The 20,971-nt window shown below is 36.9% G+C and overlaps 1 protein-coding gene across 3 annotated transcripts in view; it reads left to right on the top strand.

Annotated features, from left to right (window-relative positions):
* The first annotated feature begins 228 nt into the window (after positions 1 to 228).
* Positions 229 to 20,971, top strand: part of BACH1 (BTB domain and CNC homolog 1) — a 25,509-nt gene continuing 4,766 nt past the window's right edge. Inside the window, exons 1-4 of one of the 3 annotated variants that reach the window (XM_009282939.2) lie at positions 229 to 312; positions 9,241 to 9,535; positions 13,336 to 14,727; positions 16,492 to 16,698. In XM_009282939.2, coding sequence (XP_009281214.1) covers positions 9,299 to 9,535; positions 13,336 to 14,727; positions 16,492 to 16,698 — 1,836 coding nt within the window. In that variant the 5' untranslated portion in view covers positions 229 to 312; positions 9,241 to 9,298. Of the gene's footprint in view, positions 313 to 4,250; positions 4,316 to 7,146; positions 7,229 to 9,240; positions 9,536 to 13,335; positions 14,728 to 16,491; positions 16,699 to 20,971 lie in introns of those variants that run through there. The other 2 variants (XM_009282940.2, XM_009282938.2) reach the window with 2 other exon arrangements.

Consider the following 20,971-nt stretch of genomic DNA (forward strand, 5'->3'; position numbering starts at 1 on the left):
TTGTCCTTTAAGTAAAGGCAAGAGTTGACAGCGGATGTTAGTTGTGCATGCTTTACATTATGCCAGTTTACCCCTTATCCTAAGTGAATATTTTATTATCTAACCTAGTTCTTATTTAAAAAAAAAAAAAACAAAACAACAAACCCACAGTTTCTACTAGTATTTTTTGGGATGTTGTGTTTGTGGAGCTTTTTGTTGGGTGTTTTGTTTTTTTTTTTCTTTAGGTGAACCATGCCTTTAGGAAGTCTGTGCATTGTTACCTTCCCAGAGTGACTCTCTTTGAATACCAGCAGAACTGAAGGATTGTAAGTGGTGAGATTTCGCTGCAACGGAGTCTCTGAAATCCCTTCAGTCCTATTTCATTTTTTAGCACTGAAATAAACCAAATCCCACAATATGATTTTTATCCCTGATCCAAAAAGTAAACAATTAGCATTGTGTAAAATAATGTTAAACTGCAAAGTAGTAACATTTTTTCTGGCTTTGATATGGACTGCTTTATATCATCTCCTGAGGGAAACTATTCAAACCTCTGCTCTGTGGAAAATTTCTATGATTACACAGTATCAATCCTTTTCCCCACGCCCCGAGTTCTCATATAGTTTGCAAATATTAAAAAAGTGACTATTCAGGCTTAAAACCTGGAAAACAAATTAAGACTCTCAGCGCAGACTTAAAACTTGCCAGACTTCCCATGATTCTTTTTAATTCTCGCTTGTGACTTGACAAGAGTCCAAATGCTGTGGTAAGAATTATGTTGCAGAAATACAACCTAATAATTTTTAAAAAGCTCATTTATGTAATTAAGCTGTGAACAATATCATCCAAGTGTTTAGACTAATAAATAATATAATTTAGAATTTAAAATATGAATGTGCTAATCATCTGAAGATGAGACCTTTTTTTAGAGGAGAAAGCATTGTTCTTACGAAGCAAAGCTTACTTTTTGCCTTTTTTAAATCACTTTTTTCTTTTAAAGTCTTTTTGAGCTAAAGATAGAGAAGCAATAAACACGAATACTAAAATGCATGTTCATTCCTTGTCAGCATAACATGAATCAGCAGCTATTAACTGCTGTAGCCATTCATCTGTAACATAACTTTATTTCCTTAAAAGGAGAGGTAGCTGGGGGCAAGGACATAGATATAAAACTTTAGAAAAAAGCCTTTGCAGTGTATTTTGAATAAACTGTCTCTTACACAAACTGTCTTGTTTTAGCAGTAGTAAATGATAGTTGTCCCCTTGTACTTTACATCTGTGGATGACAGATTTTTTTATAGGATAAAGTAAATGTAACTGTCCACCCTAAGGGAACTGAGGGAGATAAGTGACCTGCTGGAAGTTACTCAATAGATCAGCGTAGGAGTCAGGAACAGCACCCAGTTTGTTTTTTCCCAGCTATTTTTTGGGGGATCTACAGTGCCTTTTTTCCAACTGTTCAGGAATTCAAAGTGTTCTAAGAGTACAGATACATTACAAGCAGACCTTTATTGTCTGCTAGGTGATAAATTAATCTTGCCAGTTTTATCGTGATGGTGAATGACAACTGAAATTGCACCTGGATGTCCAAGTTCAACCAGCTCAGATAGCAGTGACAGCAAAGGGTCCTGCCTGGGTTCTGCAGCTACTTGAAGGGGCGCTTCATTCTGTGCTTTCTCTTATTTTAAGAACTTTACCCGTGTACAAGTGAGTTACTGTGATTACTACAGAAGATTGATATCCAGCATGGTATTAGTGGATGGTTGTTCGCTAAGTAAGTAAAGACCAAGGAACCATGGTTTCTTTTACTTTTTTTAGTAAATTGGGTAACTTTTGGGCTGGATCATTTACAGGAAACTTAGGGTAGCTGAAGGTCAGAAAAAAAACCCCCATACGTGTAGACTGAGTTGATTGTGGTGGTAGAGCCACATAATCGTATCTGAGTCTAGGGATAGATAGATAGATAGAAGGTTAGCGTTTCTTTTTAGGAATATCTGAAATGGATTTATTGACCGATGGAAAGTGAGTAAGAGGCTGTTGCTCTTTAAAAGAAAGCACTGACTTGGTAGGATGTAACTCCTGTAGCTCACGTATTTTTGCTTGGCTCTTGCTAGTACCGTTGCTATCTTAGCAGAGCTTAAGACAGAAGAACCACAGGTCAATTTGTGTTGGTTTATTGCCCCACTTGCTATTAAGTGTATTACAGGTGATGGTAACAAAGTACAGTCCCGTGTTTTATTTGACAGTGAGTCTTTCACAGACAATCATTAGATTTGGATGCTAGACTCAATTGAATCCAAATGCCTGTGGGTTCCCATTGTATCATGGTGACCATTAGATACTGAATTTTCTTTTCCAGGTCCTTAGATTTACCGCCAAGAGTTGAGATTGTCAGTTTGGCAAATCAGCTATGTCTTTCCTGAAAGTGCAAGCTTTCTCAGTAGTAAAGGCATGACCATTATTGATTTCCATCGATTTCTGTGGTCTGATCTAGTGTTTTTAAGGACACTTGAAACATTCAAACTCAGAATGTTCAAAAAGTATTTTGGTAAATGTCTACACAAATCATAGGTGTATTATAATATAAACAGAAGCAGAAATGACTGATTTGCACTTTTAAATCTGTATCTCAGTTTTAAGGGCCATTTTAGTATTCTTTGGCTGTTTGCCTTAGAGTCTCAGAGCCTATGGAGCTCATTTCTGTGACTCATTCATTCTTTCTAGTTGTGAATTTTCTTCTAATGCCACCAGCGGATCTTTCCAGCGTCAGCTGGTCTGATGTTCAAAACACTCTCTTTAGCTGTAAAGCATACCCCTTTGTCTGTTTCAAATCTCACCCTTTTCAGTTTTTGTGGTGTTTGAGTATAAACTAAAGGACACTGAATTTACCTCTGCGTTAGCTGTCTTATTGTTGTTGTAAGTCATTCTGTGGTAAAGTTCCTGGCAGCTGTCATAGGCAGGCAGAGACACCTCCAGCTGTTATTTTTGTCATCTTTGTTCGGAAGGAATGGTGCAAGTATACAATAAACCAGCTATAAGCATACAGAATTGGTGTTACCTGACTGTTTTTCTAAGTTACCGAAAAGCTTAGCTGTAAACTATATGGCATTTTGGAGGATTTTCTAACATTGATGCAAAATGCAAGATACTCTGTTTATATCTTCATTTAAAGTCTAAAGAAGTTCGTACTATTAATTCACTGCATTGAATAATAGTATGTTTTATTTAGTCAGTCTGGTTGATTTTTATGATCCTGTATGTTTGGCATTCATGATTAACAAAGTATTTTGGACGAGCATTCGTGTGTTAGAAATTCTCTACGGAAAAGCTGGAATTCTTTGGTAGTTGTCCAGTGGGCACCTGGATAAGTGGCAATGATTTGGGATAATTGCTGCTGATGTTAATATTTGCAGTGAGCTGATGGGCGGTACAGTTGCTTTATTGTTCTAAGGTTTTGAATGTTGTCTTAACATCTGCATCTTACTGCTATTGCTTCTGGTTAGCCTTCTGATTTTCCCCTTTGAATGGGATTTCTGTTATCAGCTTTTTGCAACCACAAAGGACTTAATCATTATGGCAAATTGTGACGTTTGGGCTCAACAACACAAAAAAAGGCAAATGCTCATATTGAGTGTTCTCTGTCAGTATATATAACACTGTGTCTTTTGCTGTCCTTTGCATAATGGGGAAAATTACTCCTCAGCATTAAATACTTGAGAAAGTGGTACTGCATCAAATCCTAACTTTTAGGTGTGGTTTGCTAGGAAGACCTATTGTAAAAGGCATTTACAGGTTTATTATTATTTTAACTGCATCAACCTAACTTTTAGGTGTGGTTTGCTAGGAAGACCTATTGTAAAAGGCATTTACAGGTTTATATTTATTTTAATATATATTATATAAAAATTATGTATTATTTATATAATTATTTCTATATTTACATATATTATTCAAAAGTATATATCTTTTTTGTGAAATGCAATACAAAACTCTTTCCAGGACTGTGTAATTGTCTGAATTTTCAGAGACATACTTAAACATCAAGCAGTTCTTTTGCCCTGTCATAAATGTACGGGAGGTAAGCTGGTTTCTGTGCATGCTTTTGTCAGCTTCAGTGACAACTTGATGCTTCAAAGCTTCCTTCACCTCTTGCGTAACACTTTTCTTGTTGACCACAGGATATTGAGTGCAGACTTTTACATGTTGCGGTGGTGCTGCTGAGCATGAAAGTTAATCTACCTTGTGCCAGATTTATATGTGTGTGGATGAGACATACATCACACTATTGAGTTTTATCCTGCTAATATGTTCCTACTCTTATGCTATCTATTCCAAGGTAATATTATCTATTATTATTTTCTTTCTGTAACTTAGCAACAACAGTTCCTTATAGCTTTACCTGGTCTCAGCCATAATGATTATCATGTTTGGAATAAGTGTGTATATATATATTTTTTTTCTTTTTAAAGTATCAGATGGGGAGACTTTATGGTTTACCTAAAGATTCGCACCAAGTGACTCTTTAAAGCAGAGATTGTGGGGGAAGAAAGTAGAGGATCATTTAAATAACTTACTCTGCAGTCAGCTAGGAGCTAAAGAGCAGTAGTTGCTACCAATTGTAAGCAATCAGATGAGCAAACCTGCAGTCTAATTTTAAAGTACCTTACACTTACTATACTTCGCAATTGCCTCCATGTTAAAAATATAAGCTAATGAATAACTTTAAATGCATGAGAAAAATGAGTCTTGGATGAGATCTGTATTTGCCAATGAATATTGGTAGGCATCTTGCTCTGATCTCTATGCTGTGTACTTAAACAAATGTATATTCCTTTTTTAAATACTGTTGCAGTGCTAATTTGCATTAAGATAACAAGTATTTTATATGTTCTTTGAAAATAAAGATATACATGTTTAGTCAATGAAAAGTAGAGATGTCTAAATTTACTGAAGATACGGTAATTTTACAGGTACCTGTGAGGCATAGTTTTCCTATTGAATTGTATGTTAGTAGGGAGAAAAAAAAATTGGAGTTAGTTCACTTTGATAAAGCAGAATAAACTTTTATAGCCAGTATTTAGGAGAAAATATTTTTGCCCTTAGGCAAAATATTTTTTTATCTCAAAATCACTGTCTGATAAAGAATGGAAACTTCATAGTAGCATGCTTGGTTGTGTTTTCAAAGTAGAACTTGATTCATTCAGTTGCAAGTGTTCCTTTATGTAGTTTTTATACTAGCATGTGTGTTTATATATGTTGGTACTGACAGTACTAGTTTTCTTCCACTAACTGAGAGTTTGTAGTTAGTGAGTTTTCATGTTGTTTCTTCTTTAATCCTTTCAATCTGCATTGTAAGGACTATTTTAAGTTTTGGAAGATCTTTTTGGACTCTCCTTATTTTCGATGGTAACTGCTGTATCAAATATCTCAAAGAATATTCTTGCATGTTTTTGTTTCGTAGCATCTTTTGCATTCAGTCACATGGTTGTTTGTTGACACTGACAGTGAACAGTGATTTAAATCTACAGTCATCTGCTGACTTCTGGAATACTTTTACAAGTTATCTGTACCTGCTTTTAGTTTTCCTTACTTAAGTGTTATTTTTAAAATAAAAATAGCATGGTAGAATAGGAGTTTTAGTCTGGTTTCCAAGAAAATAATTTGTGTTATCATTGTTTGTAGTGTTCATTTTCTTTCTTTTTAGTAACTTGTTGCTGCTTTCATTTGAATTTTCTGAGAGGGGGGAAGAAATTCTGATAGATAATACTTGTAGAAAATTAAAATAAGTAAAATGGACACCTGCACTGGGAGGAAGAACGCCTAGAAGGGTCTGTCCTTGTAGGACAATTACAGCATGAGCTTGTAAGTTATAAGGCTTCTTTAAAAAGTACCATGGAATTGTTTTCTCCACTTCACACCTTTTCCCCTCTTTGTCCATCCATAAATGAAATTAATTTTAAGAATTTCCAAGTGCTCCAGGAGAATAGTTAAAGTAGAAGAAAAATTAAACAGTTTACAGAAGAGATGTTCTTTTTCTCTTTGGTACAACAGTAAGTCTTGTTGTTGTTGTGGATATGTATATAACAAATCTACTTACGGACAAGTGTATTTTGTACTTACATACCGCTGTGGAAAATCTAGTTGGCTGTCATGACAAATACTAGCATAAATGTGGTTCCATGCCTTTATTACACAACTGGAAAACAGAATGAAGGCATTCACAAGTTTGACCTCTGTTAGTACTTCTCTGAAGTGTTACAGCTTTTTACATTGGTTACATTTTCCCTTTCCTGTTGGATGCTTTTTGTTTTCACCAGCATTTTCAGTCTTCTGGTTCTTTTCCTTTTGATTTCTCTCTCTTTATCATGCATGACTGTAATTAGATTTTACAGAGAAGACTGAGAGAAGTTTAGTGTTTGAGTGTGGTGTGTGTGTGGTGGTTTTTTTGTTTGTCTGGTTGGGTTTTTTTAAAGGTTCTTTTAACTTTTGAAACGCTTAATGAAATGCTGCATTTTATATTTTGGATACCTCAAAAAAAAAAAACAAACTTGCATCCTGTTTAAAAATAGTGGGGACATAACTTGGCTGATGATATCTTCACATTAGGAAGTACAACATTCTGTCAGAGTAAAGTGTTAAATTGAGTTATGCTCAAATTGGATATTTATTTTCACTTCTCAAGAAACAGAAGGTAGTGTTTCAATGTTGAAACCTAATTGTTTTTGGCAGCAACAACATTGGACGCTCACTATCAGAGCTTCAAGTAGGCTGCACGCAGTTTTGAAAGTATGTTGCGTGCCTTGTGGAGATCAACTGAAAAGGAGGGTTGACTGTCCTCTGAGTGTCACACACACATACACTACTCTTCCTTTTAGCCCCCCATGCTATAAAAGTGTAATGAGCTGAATTGGGTATTGGAACTGATTATTTTATAAGGGAAAACTCAAAAGCGGCATATATGATACATGGGTTGTCTATCTGAGGGTTGGGAGAACTTGGGACTTCAAAAGAAGAAAGAAAGAAGAACCTTTAAAGGCCTGTCTGTGACTATAGTTTCCCTCATGAGTTTTGCCTAGGTGTTCACCCCAAAATATGTCCTTATCTGTGCTCCCCACCACCCTGGATTTAGTCTTCCATTTTGTCCTCCATTCCTTTTTGATGATTTTTTTTTTTCTTTTTAGAGTTTCTGGTAACAAATATGGAGTCATACTTTGTTAAACTGCATATGCTGTAATATTTGAGGAATATGGTAAGTTAAGGATATAAAGCAAACAAATTAGGAATACATGATTTATATTGCACTGCTTCTCATAAGCTATTATAAGAATAGAATTTCATGAATAATGGTTTCACAGCCATTATTTCATAATTCCCATTTAAACTGATTGGAAATTAAATACTTCCTAAGTAAGCAAATCTCTGTAGTCTTGTCATTAGGTATATGAAAACATTTAAACTGGTTTTTTGCTTCCAAGAATAAGCCCTTTAGGGTTAACAGCACATGGTATAGCTATTGCTTAGTGGGAAAACTCTGATTTGTGTAACTTTTTTTTTTCCTCAGAACTTTTATTTTCACAAAACAAAATCTTCTATATTTAAGCAAATGCCCCAAAACAGACTTAGTTTCATTGTCTTTGCCAAGTTATGATCTGTACATTTTGTTGCTAAAGTTTGACTCTGAAGTTGAGTGTAGAGTGTTCCATGACAGAGTGGGAAAGGCAGATAATGCTGATGCTCTGCACTTTACCGGAGTCCAGACTGGTACTGTGCTACTGCTGTCACTGGAAATGTGGATCTTTTTCTTCTCTCTTTGTGTTAAAAAGATCACTGAAAATGCCTGTATGCCATGAAAATAACGTGAGTAGTGAGTAACCAGGAGTATAGCTGGCAGGGTGGTTGTTTTTTTCCCCACTGTGTTTAAAGATGGCCATGCTCTCCTCCCTCCCCATATTGTGAAAGTTTCCCATATTTGAAAACTGAAGATTTGCATTGGCTACAGTTTTATTGTTGTTGGGAGCTGGCATAACATAACAACCTCTGTTGAGCAATATAATGATTGGGTAGTCCTGTGTCAGCTGAAGTGAGTCTCAGCAACTGTGTTCAGTTACAGTAACTCTTGGGTAGAATAGTCCAGTGTAATCTAAATGCTCGTTTTAAAGTAATGTTTTTCCTAGTAATATCATATTTTCCTTGCAGGACAGTTCCAAATCTGGTTACGTGGTTTCTTCATCGAGCTTTAGATGCGAGGACACTTCTTATTAGGCTTTTTTTTTTTTTTGTAACTGGAAGAAATGCTCAATCCAAAGAAGACAGGAATTTAGAAATACAATGTAAAGATCAGACTTGGAAATGCTGTTAAACTTTGCATTCTCTAGGAGGTCTGATTTCTTCCCAGCTCTTTTTTTTTTTTTGCAAATACCAGTTGACGAATAGCTTCAGGACACTTACATATGTTTATTTCAAGGTTTTAAGTATCATAGAATTTTTACCGTTGTTTATTACCCAATAAATACCGTTATTTCAGAACTTTGATGCTCTGTCACAAAAGGGATTCTGTTGCCAGGTGATCTGAATAATAGTGATCGATTAGGAAAGCAAACCTTTAAAAAGCATGACAATTCAAGTAGTGATGAGCAGGAGAGGGGAAAAAAGGCTGCATTAGAGAATTAAGGCAGGTGGAAAACAGGAGAACTAATCTGCTTTAAAAACAAAACACCAACCTACTAGAGAGAGAATGAGAATACTTTACCAATGCCTGATAGTTTAGCAGGCAAACTACTTTTGAAAGAAGACAACACAAATCAGTAAAGAGAAGTAGCTTATATAGTCTTTTGGTGAATTTTGGCTTAATGCGTCTGTTTTTTATTTCTCTTTACATTTTCATAGTGTTGGAGTCAGAATATACTCAACTAAAAATGAAAGCTTAAATAATTTTTAAGTGTTACAGTAAAGTTATGACTTAATCACTTGCTGAGGAAAAATCTGTTCTTTATCACTGAAGTCACATGAAAAATTGTTCCCTTTTTTGGTCTATGAAACTACTAAAGCAATATTTTAAGATGTACATATTAAGGTTTGGGTACTTCAAATGCTCATAAGCATGTATTTACGTATTAGCACGTATGAAATACTGAGTATTAATCTTAGTCTTAAAGAATTAGATCAGGCAATGCATGTTTAACAGTTTGCTTATGTTTTAGTATCAGTAGGTTCCTGTTGGATGTGACTTTCACGTCTACAACTTGTTTTTTCTTCCTGCAGATTTGAAGAAGAGAAGCATGCTTTCCACTGAGACTTACACTACCATTTGTGATACAGAATGTCTCTAAGTGAGAATAGTGTGGTTTTTGCATACGAATCTTCAGTACACAGTACCAATGTACTTCTCAGTCTTGATGATCAGAGAAAGCAAGATATTCTTTGTGATGTTACTGTTTTAGTGGAAGATCAGCGATTTCGGGCTCACAAAGCTGTGCTTGCAGCTTGCAGCAGTTACTTCCTTTCAAGAATTGTGGGCCAGGTGGATGCTGATCTTATCATCACTTTACCGGAAGAGGTGAGTGTCACTCCCTTCTGTATTTTACCTGCTAGTGCTTCTAATCTGTTTTGTTCAATTCTGTTTTACAGTAGGCTGGTGCTTAACTAAGAAGTTAAGGTAAGAGAGTTAAGAACTGAGGGGAAGGAACTTCTAAGTTGTAAAGCTGCCATTGGTTGAGGTAAAGGCTAGACAAATCAGAGTGTATATCACAGACTGAAGATACGGGAATGCTGTCGTGGGGAATTGTATAGGGGAGATCTTTTCAATTAAGTATATATTACTTTTTAAATTATGCACCTGATTCAAAGCATGTAAGTTAGTCAAAAAACAGGCCTTAAATGGTAAAGAGGTATTGCAGAACTAGTCCTCCTATATCAAAAGAGAATACTTTTGGAGTAATAAATAAACAAATTAAAGCTTAAAATGGTAATACCTTTAAATCAGTGTCATTAAGATTTGGTTTCATACGTTTGAGTAATACAACCATGCTTATATTCCTTGCTGCTTACTGTTGTTAAGAATTTTCTTCTTCTCAGTTCCCCATCCTTTTTACACACTGATCATTAGCTTGATTTTTTTTTTCCACTGTGTTTTATTACTTTTAAGACTGAGAAAATGTATTGCAATTACTTCCTTTCTTTTTTTACCCCTAAAATTCATATTCTTAAATCAGATTGAATTTAAAGGCATTCAACAGGAATGAGCCAGAACCTGACATCTGTAGGGAAGAAAATTTATTATTACATATCTGGAGCATCCAAGACATTTAAAGATTCCAGTTGGTATTTAGTTAAGTTATAAGAGGCATAAGGCAAGCAAGTGACTGGATTTTTACATGAAATGCTGTGCTTGTAGGTGAAAAGTGAAGAGCCTCTAAGTGCTCTGATTGTGCCCAGTGGTAGCAGTAATCTGAAGAGTTAAATAATCAATGCCTTTCTGGGAGGTAGTTCATGGTAATCAGCTTTGCGGCTGGGAAATAACATGCAAATTGTTGGCAACTCAACTAGAATCATTAAAGTTGGAGGAAAGGTGCACATCAATGAATATTTAGTGACATTGGAGATTACGTTATAGACTTGTTCATGTACAAGACTGAGCTGAGTGTTAATGCAGAGATGATGTATTCAGAAAGCCTGTACTTCAGTACAGTAGCTACCTCACTGGCTTTGTAACATACTGAGATAAGCACAAGGATTCTCTGTTACCAGAATCTTTCTGGTTTTATAGAAAACAGAAAACTAAAAGGATCAAGTGGTCTCTTAAAGAGCTTCACTGGTCTTTGCTATTATTTTCTATTGATCAATGAATTTGTTATAAAATTACGTTACAGCATAATACTGCTATGTCACTTTCACTCAACCTTCCTACTGTGTGTGTTCATTTCTTATACTTTTTTTCCTAGTGGCTTAATATGTTGATAGCCTGAACGTCTCTCAGATTAAAAGAAAAGTGATGATGGGAGATGATGTGGAAGGGAAGTAGGATGCTGGGGGACACAAAGCCACAATTTGGAGTAAAAGAGGGAAGTTAGTGGCATGTAAAACTTGTGATGTTGAAGAGAGAACTTTGCTTTGGGATGATGGAACAAATAGGATATTGGAAGAATAAGAAATGTACATCAGAGTTGGAGAGGGGAAAAATAGTCTCTGGTGCAAAGCAACAGTGTTCCAGTAAACCCATGAAATAAACCTGAGTTAGAAGGGACCGGAGTTTGTAAAGAAAATGGAGGAACATAATAATCCTGATATTTACTGCAATGTAGACTTAAGAGGACTCTTAATGTAGTTTTGTATTAGTGATGTAAGAACTGAATCTGCTGAAGCAACAAGCAAAAATACTAACAGTGAATCTCATGTTTTAATCATTTGATCTGATCACTTACTTGGTAAAAGCATTTTAAGACAGCAACTTGAGCTTCTCTTCTGGGAACTGCTAAATATTTTGAAATGAGTCAGTTTATGAAGCTGCATATTTGAGAGGGAAACGAGAGGGAAATGATCACATGGTGGGAAACGCTGATCACATGGTTTGACATGTGATTTTTTTTTTAACCTTTTTAATCATCTGAAGTATTTGAGGTTTAAAATGAAAGACACCAGTCCACAATCTGAGATACCAAAATATTTTTGGAATTAAAGTACTTAATATATATTGTATTGTAAAGACTAACTGCTGACATCTTGGTGTAGGTTCTGTGTTGTTTTTCTACCAATGTTTTTACTCTGAGTTAAGACTTTCAGCCCAAATACAAATTAAATAAATGGCTGCTGCAAGAGTTGCTTTTCTAGGTCAGTCAGACCAAGAGTCTTTCTAGCGTTCTATCTTGTTTGAGGATAGCCAGCTAGAAATGTGTAAGAGAAAGTGAAAGGAGTATAGAGTGTTTTTTCCCCTCTTGATCCTTCTAGTTTTTAGCAATAAGTGTTGCTACCTTATATAGAAAGAATGTACAGTTTTGAAATAGCATTGTATTTGTTTTGTTCGGTTTCATGTATGAATGTCACTTTTTTGTAAACACACTTTAATGATCTATTGACTATACTAAGCTTGAAGACTTCTTGCCAGCTTATAGATAAACTGTCTTTTACACTCCCCTTCTCCACATTATTAAGGATGAATTAATGTGGTGGTGTAATCAGTAGTCTTCTCTCCAGAGCATATTTCAAATGCTATTTTAAGAATTCTTTAGATAGGTCATACGAGTTTACAGACAGTTTTGCTGAACTGTCTCTGTGCAGATCTCTTCAACTTCCTTTCATGTGTTGTTTATGTGTTCTTTAAAAAAACAACCAACCAACCACTAAAAAACCAAACAAAACAAACCCTCAACTGATTCCTAAATTAAATTGCATGTATAGTTAATTATGTTGCTGGCAGAAGCATTCAGTATAGTTAATGCATTAATATAGCACTTTACTCAGCATGAAGTCCTGTTCATTTCAATAAAGGAGGGGAGCAGAACGTGGGCTTGAGTTTGAGTAGTAATAATGGACATATTGCTTTATCTTTTACTTGCAGGGAAAGGCTAAAGAAATGTCATGTAATTTGTAATATGGTGATCTGTTTAAAGCTTTCTGCCTGATTCCTTAGTAATTTTTTCATGCGTAGAAGATGATCTTGTGGAGCTTGTAACAATACAGTTTTTGTTTATCTCTGGATTCCCTGTTAGGCAACTGTTCTGCAGTAAAAACTGACATGATAATGATGGAAATGTTCAATTAAAACTACCTACTCCAAAGAGGCTTTAAACTGAGAATAATTGATTTTTGGTGTACGGTTTTTGGGTATAATTGTTTTCATCTGTGGGAGGAAGAAAGGAGTATGTGGCTATAGTAATAAATAATCACATGTGGTCAAATTCCATTTTTTCCAACTTCTTTATATCAATGAAGCATAAGACTGAGCAAATAACAGTAATTGCTCTTTAAAGGAACAATTAAATACTAGCAGCATTTTGATCTTACTCTAGAGTAATTCATGTACAACTTGGGTTTGAAAGGTATCTTTGTGAAGTTGGAATCCAGCTACTGGTTTTCAGTGTACAGCAGTATTTTTCACTTGTTAGTACTGTATTGTCAGAACATTTTATTAAGAGATTGATCACAGTGAAGAAGATAATTGCCACAAAATGTACAGGATAAGATTGTTTCAGAATGAGTGTGGCCAGGTTTTCTCTGTGGAACAAATCTGCTGCTTTTGTCTTGTACTCTGTCCTGCTGGGGTGAATGCTCACAGGTGAACTTGGGTTCTGTGTGTTTCTCTATTTAAACCCATATTGGCCATACTAATATATTTTTTTCTTTCTTTTTTTTTTTTAATAGGTGACACTTAAAGGATTTAGTCCTTTGCTTCAGTTCGCATACACAGCCAAGCTTATTTTAAATAAAGACAATGTGTCTGAAGTTTGCAAATGTGCTGAATTTTTGGGTGTACACAACATTGAAGAGTCTTGCTTTCAGTTTCTCAAATTCAAATTTTTGGACTTTAAGTCAGATCAGCAGGAATGTCCTAGGAAGAAGTGTTGTACACAGCATTGTCGGAAAACAAACCCCAAAATTGGCAGTGTGGATGATGGAGACCTAGAAATAGATGATGAAGCAGAAGAACTTTTAGAAAAGGAATATATTCAAACTCCTGACACAAAGCTCTGTAAAGATGAAGAAAATGCTAAATCATCGCCTGCTCCTCAAGATAATGCCAATCAAACATGTGATCCTGTACATTTAGAAAGGGGTAGTGTTTCCAGCTTATCTTCCCAGTGCCCAAAGTATAGGAAATTCCAGAAAGCTTTTGGAAATGACAAAGTTCATACTTCAGAGTCCAATTCCAGTATTAAAGACATTCAGGTGCCACCATTTGCAACTTTTCTTGAGAAGGAAGTGTCTGATAATGACAGCATACAAAAAGCTCAGGAGTGTGTACCTATGCAGCTGGTCTCAAAATGTGAAGAGACTCAGGTAAAAATGGAAGAAGGGGTGGAAGGCATTGAGAAAAAGGAAGAGTCAAAGAGAGATTCTGTGACTCAGAATGTGTCGTGTCCTGTGGAGAAAATGGATCTTGCTGCTTTCCCCCAAAACTCTGCTACACCTCATGGACTCAATTCTGTGTCTTTTTTACATACTTGTGAGCAATATGGTAACTTGAATTTCAGTAGTATGCAAAACAACACAGTCTTAGCTGAAAAAACTGTATCAGGTACTGGAGTTGGGAATGACAAAATTGAAAGTCAAGATGACGCACCTTCAAAGGTCGATTTGTGCACTAGGGAAGCCACTAACATTACATCAGCTGGTGATCGAAGCAGTGTGGAAAGAGAGGTAGCAGAACATCTAGCAAAAGGGTTCTGGAGTGACATTTACAGCACAGAAGCCTGTCAAATACATTTACCACCTGCAGTTCCAAAAGAGTGCTTGGAGCCAGTATATTCGGGGAAAAAATCAGAGTGTCCGTGGCTGGGTATCAGGATCAGTGAAAGTCCTGAACCTTGCTCTCAACGAACTTTTACAACATTGAATTCTGTCAACTGCCCCTTTATAAGCAACCTTAGTACTGAAGGATGCTCCAACAGCTCTGAAATAAGCAGTGGAGATTATGTTCAGGGACAGCAACAAGAACAGTGTCCCTATAATTATGTGATAAGTTTGGGAGAGGATTCAGAAACTGACACCGAGGGAGACAGTGAATCCTGTTCAGCAAGAGAACAAGAATGTGAGGTAAGAACATCCGGGTGTATCTTCTGCTTCCCTGTCTCTTAAGGCCCTATTCAAAAACCTAATTCGGAGTCTCTTGAGGGTTTTTTTTGTGGTTGCTTGTTTTAAAAATCTGGGAAATGAAACTTTAAATAACCATTCAAAGGCTTGTATGGAAGATCACTGTTAATTGAGGGAGACATATTTTTTGGTAGCATATTGAAGTGGTAGATGCTTAAGTATTAGATCTCTTCATATATTTTTCTGGAACAACTTTATCAGAAAAGGTTGTGAGTCTTAAACCAAGGCATGGGGGTTCTTTTTTAGAAATTTTTTTTTTTCTATTTCAGTTAAACTTAAGAAAACTCTAAACTTCTTGGAATCTTTGTTTTGTAGAAACTTAAGTTTTCCTGGTTTTTATTCTGAGCTGTGGGGAGAAGGTGGGAAAGAAATGATACTTCAGATTTACTGTGAAATGAAAATTAAGTTTTCAAGCTGGCTTCAGTAGCTGTGTATTTAAGACTGCTTTAATAGTACTACCTTCTCTAAAACTGAGGTTATATTTGTTCCTCCAACTGCAGAAATTATTTGGCATTTCTTTCCTTTATGTCATTGCTTTGGTAGTGTTTTAGGCAGATGCCATACATAAGTAGTCTAAGCCCAAAAGATTTTACTATATACCTAGAATGATTTCTGTCACAGTTCTTAGAACTGTAGAATTGTAACGTGACTCTCTGTATGATGGATCATTTAATGTCATGAAAATTCAGTTGTTTTTAAAGCACTAGGTTTTTTTCTTTTCAAGATGCAGGGCCTTACTGAGACTTAAAATAAGTGGAAGCTATCATCAACATAGAAAGTTGGCAGGCCAAACAAAAGGCCAGAATTAGCTAAATACATTCCTCATCTTTACATTACAAAGAAGTAGATGGAATCATTGCTGAGGGCAGTACTCCATCCTCTTTTTTTTTTTTGCCTGTTTGGCACCAGCGGTAGCCAAACACAGAAAGGGTTTCTCTGCTTTTTAAACTAAATTCAGATCTTTGACCACAGCAAGGTAACATATTCTGCTACTTAATATACTCAAGTGTAAGGATTAAAATAAACTGTCTTTAGTTGGATACTTCATAAAATGTGGCAATTATTTTGTAAAAGTCAAGATGTTTGCCAGTATTAATCAGGACTTCATGATCTACATATGTTTCAGAAGCTTCTGCTTCTGTAGCTCAGGTGTACACAGTAGCAAAAGCCTGGTTCTCTTCTCCAGCATTAAGAATTGCAAGACAAATATTGTAACTTCTATATTTTAAGTAAATGCCTGTTTCAGATGAACTTTTCCTGCAGAAAACTATAGGTATAAAAATGTATGCAGCATACAGTCTTAATAGCAGCTTAGGGGAAACTTTAGACTGTATTAGTTGTGTATTAGACTGTATTCTTGACACCCGTTTTGTGCACCACCTAACCATTTTTTTCCTGGAGTGTATCACTTAATTATTTGCTGCACACATGGATAGATTTCATCCTACCCTGAATATGGTTTTGAGGATCTAGTGTAACTGTGCAAAGTACTCAGTTATTTTGCCCGTGCTTGAACTCATCTAGTTGAAACCCCTGCATTTTATCCACCTCACCTGATGGCTACATTAGCTTGCTCTTGTCTCTGAGATTTAGGAAGAAAGATGAGTTGTGTGGTAAAGAATGCTTAAAATAAAAACTTGAATTGGCCTGTTGGTGTTCGTGTATATCAGTTTCACCTTTGATTTACAACTGTATCTTACATTCTAGGTAAAACTGCCGTTTAATGCACAAAGGATTATCTCACTTTCCAGAAATGACTTCCAGTCATTTCTGAAAATGCATAAATTAACTCCTGAACAATTGGACTGTATTCATGATATCCGAAGACGAAGTAAGAATAGAATTGCAGCACAGCGATGTCGTAAGAGAAAACTTGACTGCATACAAAATCTTGAATCTGAAATTGAAAAACTGGTATGTATAAATATTCATTACTGTTGACTTGAGTCTTTCTCTAAACATCTTGACTGGACATCTGGCAATAGTTTGAGAGTGAGGTGGCTTACTACTTTTTCCACTCAAGCTTACAAAATTTTATCAGTCTTAGATGACTTCTTGATAGCAGTTCCAGATTTTCTGTGCTTTACTGTAAAGTACACACATTTTTCCTTCTGTGGACTTGTTTCCATTCAAGTAAAAGTGCATCACAGCATAATTTTTGGTGAATGGTGTTTCTGAAGCCCATCAGCATTGAACTTAATTGTACAGAATGATTCCCAAACCGTCATCCCACTCTACTTGTTTTGTACCTCTTTCCCCTTTTCTTGCTTTGTGCTTTTGTTCTTCAGCTCGTGGTATTGCTCATGATCAAGTTTACAGTTATGCAATTGTTAGTTGTGTAAGTATTGTTCTTGTAACATATCAACATGGGCTGGTGAACTGTTTCCTGAGTCTTGAATCTTAAAAATGAGACCTTTGCAGAAAGGCAGAAGATATAGCAGAACTCAGGAAGCTGCTTGCCTTTTTAGCACTTGTATCAAGATTGTAGCTGAGGAATTAATGCATCCAGATTTCTCTGCAACCATCTGTTAATATAATTTCTCCTTCTTAAAAGGCAGTAAAAAGATAAATATGTAGCTTAAGAGAAATGTGGATAATCTGAAGTTCTCCTGGCAAGAAAATAATTGTGAGTGGCTTTTTTCTGGTCTTTGTTTCTGACCCTCTCATCTCAGTTTCATAGTTGATCGTACCACGTGCACTAAATAGTTCAGTTGTTTAGGGTTACTGTACGCCTAATTCTTGTTTATGGAGTGTTTTAGACTTTGTGTTTATGTATATAAATTTGGTATCTGCATTAGCTAGGAACATACGCAGTCATATTGCACCTTTCTCCTTATGACTTCAGAGTGAAAAGGAAAATAAAATTAGAGCAAAGTGCCATGAGCTAGAAACCTATTTTCCTGAAGCGGTCCATCATCTTTCACTACGTGCACTTCTACTTCTGCTACAAAGGAGATAGACTTTGAAGGAAGGCCTGCAGTGCCATACAGCCCTGATGAGTTGACAGAGCAACTCATTCAGTGTGCTAACTGAAGAAGATACTCTGAGAGGGAGGGAAATCAGGTGATTGTGTTAATAACAGTTATATTCTGACTAAAGAGAGAAGTCGCATTTCTGACAGTTCAGAACTTTCTGCCTGTTTTTGTCATATTGTCATTTCTGTTTGTTATGTAACTTTGTCAATATTGTGCAACGGTTGAGGGGGGAAATTAGAGATTCATCTGCGAGATCAGACCTGTACTTGACTAAGTGACTGATAATCAAAGTATAACACCCTTTCTTTTGTGGATCTGTGCTAGAACAGACTGAATGTCTGCTGTTTGACAGATAACACTGTGCAAGGTCTAGACAATGAGTGTCGAGAATTGTGAGGTGAGGTCTGAGTTACGAATCATGCTCTAGGCACAGATACGTTCCAGTAGCTTATTTTTTCCAACTGTGCAGGTAAGTTTCTTCAGAACTTCTTGAAAAGACCTTGTTTGGAGCTGTTGAACATGTCTGACAGCCACTGATGTTGTGCACCATCAAACTTGTGTAAGTCATGCACGAATAGAGAAACTTTTAAGATCTGCCTGGGCATAATTTCCAGGTGGGTGGAAGAAAAGAGACATCTGTGAAAGGTGTTGTGTGGTACATCCAGGTCGTTTCATGCATGATGACTCCTGCCTTGTTATGCTTCTCTGCGTCAGTTGTGTCTCAGACTGTTAGTCTTTGATCTTCTCATGGTATCCTCTGTAATGTGGCTTTGAGAGAGGATAATATGGTGTAGCTATAGTTTGAAAATTCTTGACAAGTAGATAATACTCTCTACTATAGCCTGTTAGGAAATATTATTTGGTTAAATTCCTCATCCTGGCTTCCAGTATGTGCAGCATGTTGTCTTGTATTAATTTCTGTTTGTTGTTGCTTATCAGGCTTTTGTTCTCTCAGATTAAAAGATAGTATTTGTGGTGCGTTTCTTGGGGAAAGTCCTACATCTGGAACAGACTAATCCCCTGCATAAGTAGAGGCTGGAGACCAACTGGCTGGAGAGTAGCTTTGCTGAAAAGGACCTTGGGAGTCTGGGCAGACAGCAAGCTGAGTGTGGGTCAGCAGCGTGTCCAGGCTGAAAAAAAGGCCATCAGTGTCCTGGGCTGTGTTAACAGGAGCACAGCCAGTGGTTCGAGGGCAGTGATTGTACTCCTATACTTAACACATGCAAGACTGAATCTTTTGTCCAGTTTTGACCCCTCCCAGTGCCAGAAGTACGTTCACAAACTGGAGCAAGGTTAGGAGAAGGCCACTGGGATGGTCAGGCCTGGAGTACTTCTCCTATGGTGAGAGACAGAGGAAACAGGGCTTCTGCTTGGAGAAGAGGTGGCTGTGGGGAGACCTAATAGCCACCTGCCCATATCTATGGGGAAGTCCTCAAGATCATGTAGCCATTGGGAGTGGAAGATCTTCGGCTTCTCAGGGGTAGTACTTCACAACAGGAGAACAAGAGACATTGTCATAAATTAAAGTGGGAGGTTTCAACTGGATATAAGGAAACACTTTTTTCCAGTGGGGACAGGCAGGCAATGGAGCAGGTTACCCAGAGAGGTTGTGCATGCTCTATCCTTGCAGGTTTTCGTGATGTGAGTGAGCAAAGCCCTGGGTAGCCTGACCTTACCCAGAGCTGACTTTGTTTTGAGCAGGAGGTTGGACTACAGACTTCCTGAGGTACCTCCCTACCCAAGTGATTCTGTAAAAGTGAAAGTCTTATGTTAACCTCTACTTATATTGAAGAAAAACGCTGTTCGGTACTGAATCTAACTGTTATCTGGAAGAATTACGTTTGGTCATTTCTCTTGATCTTCTGTACTGATAATGTCATTTTTGACCCCCATATAGTCTTTGCTTATTGATCTTTCAGGTGAACCTATGTGTTCTTATTGTTCACTAATGTTCCATATTTGAGAATACATGCTCAAGGAGATGTTGGCTTGTTAGAAACAGCTCTTTCAGAGCACCTGTGTATATTCACATTCCTTGTACTTTCTCACTTCAAAGCTTTAAAATGAGGGTACTTGTGAGGGGGAGCAGAGTAAAGGACACCTGGCCTTAAGAAGTGCTACTTCCCTGAAGATTCTGTAGCTCAGGAGGAGGATGTGTCAGTGAGTGACATACTGTAAGCTGTGATCCAAGAAATGTAACTGAGATCTTGTTATAGATACTATAGCAGGGAGAGGAAGTGTGTGAACTGAACAGATTCTTCACCAGAAGAATTAAGAGCTCTCAGTTTGATTATTATGACCTCAAAACTAGCTAGCATTACTTTGCAGTATTAGTATAATGCTGCTAAAGTAAAACAATAATATTTAAATGTGTTAATCTATCAACAACTTCAGATGGGGGCAGGGAACTTACACTGGAATAACTATTTCTGAATGTTGACGTTTGTGTTAAACAGCAGTCCAGATAATTTCATCAGTCGATAATACACAGCTGAGTGCCTCTACATACCCAAAATGTACATAAAGTGATTTCAGATTAGGAGATGTGGCAACAGCTGCTCCCAGTATGCTGACAAGTAGAAGTTTATTAGCAAAGCACTCTTTCTAGTCGTTCTAGGCAAAAAGGACTGGCAACAACTGCTTGCTTCTCTTGCAAAATGCCACTTAAAGTTAGTCAGTTCTTTCAAAAAGAAGTTGTAGAGGTTGCAGTGTGAGTTTCTCCTGCAAAAAGGGATGTGAGGAGGACTGAAAATAATTAAACTTTCTAAGAGTGAATTGACAGCAATAGGGATAACATGCAGTCCCTATGATTAAGATTTATTTCTTAAAAGATATTTAAAGCTTTGTATGTCTTCAAAACTCTGCCTCTTTGTCCTGGTTTTGGCAGGGATAGAGTTAATTTCCTTCCTAGTAGCTGGTACAGTGCTGTGTTTTGGATTTAGGGTGAGAACAATGTTGATCACACACCGATGTTTTAGTTGTTGCTAGGTAATGCTTGCACTAGTCAAGGACTTTTCAGCTTCCCATGCTCTACCGACTGAGAAGGCTGGAGGTGCACAAGAAGCCGGGAGGGGGCACAGCCAGGACAGCTGACCCAAACTGGCCAAAGGGATATTCCATACCATGTGACGTCATGCTCAGCATATAAAGCTGGGGGAAGAAGAAGGAAGGGGGGGACGTTTGGAGTGATGGCGTTTGTCTTCCCAAGTAAC

The sequence above is a fragment of the Aptenodytes forsteri genome, unplaced genomic scaffold, assembly GCF_000699145.1.
Source record: "Aptenodytes forsteri isolate BGI_AS27 unplaced genomic scaffold, ASM69914v1 Scaffold2, whole genome shotgun sequence".
Lineage (NCBI taxonomy): Eukaryota > Metazoa > Chordata > Aves > Sphenisciformes > Spheniscidae > Aptenodytes > Aptenodytes forsteri.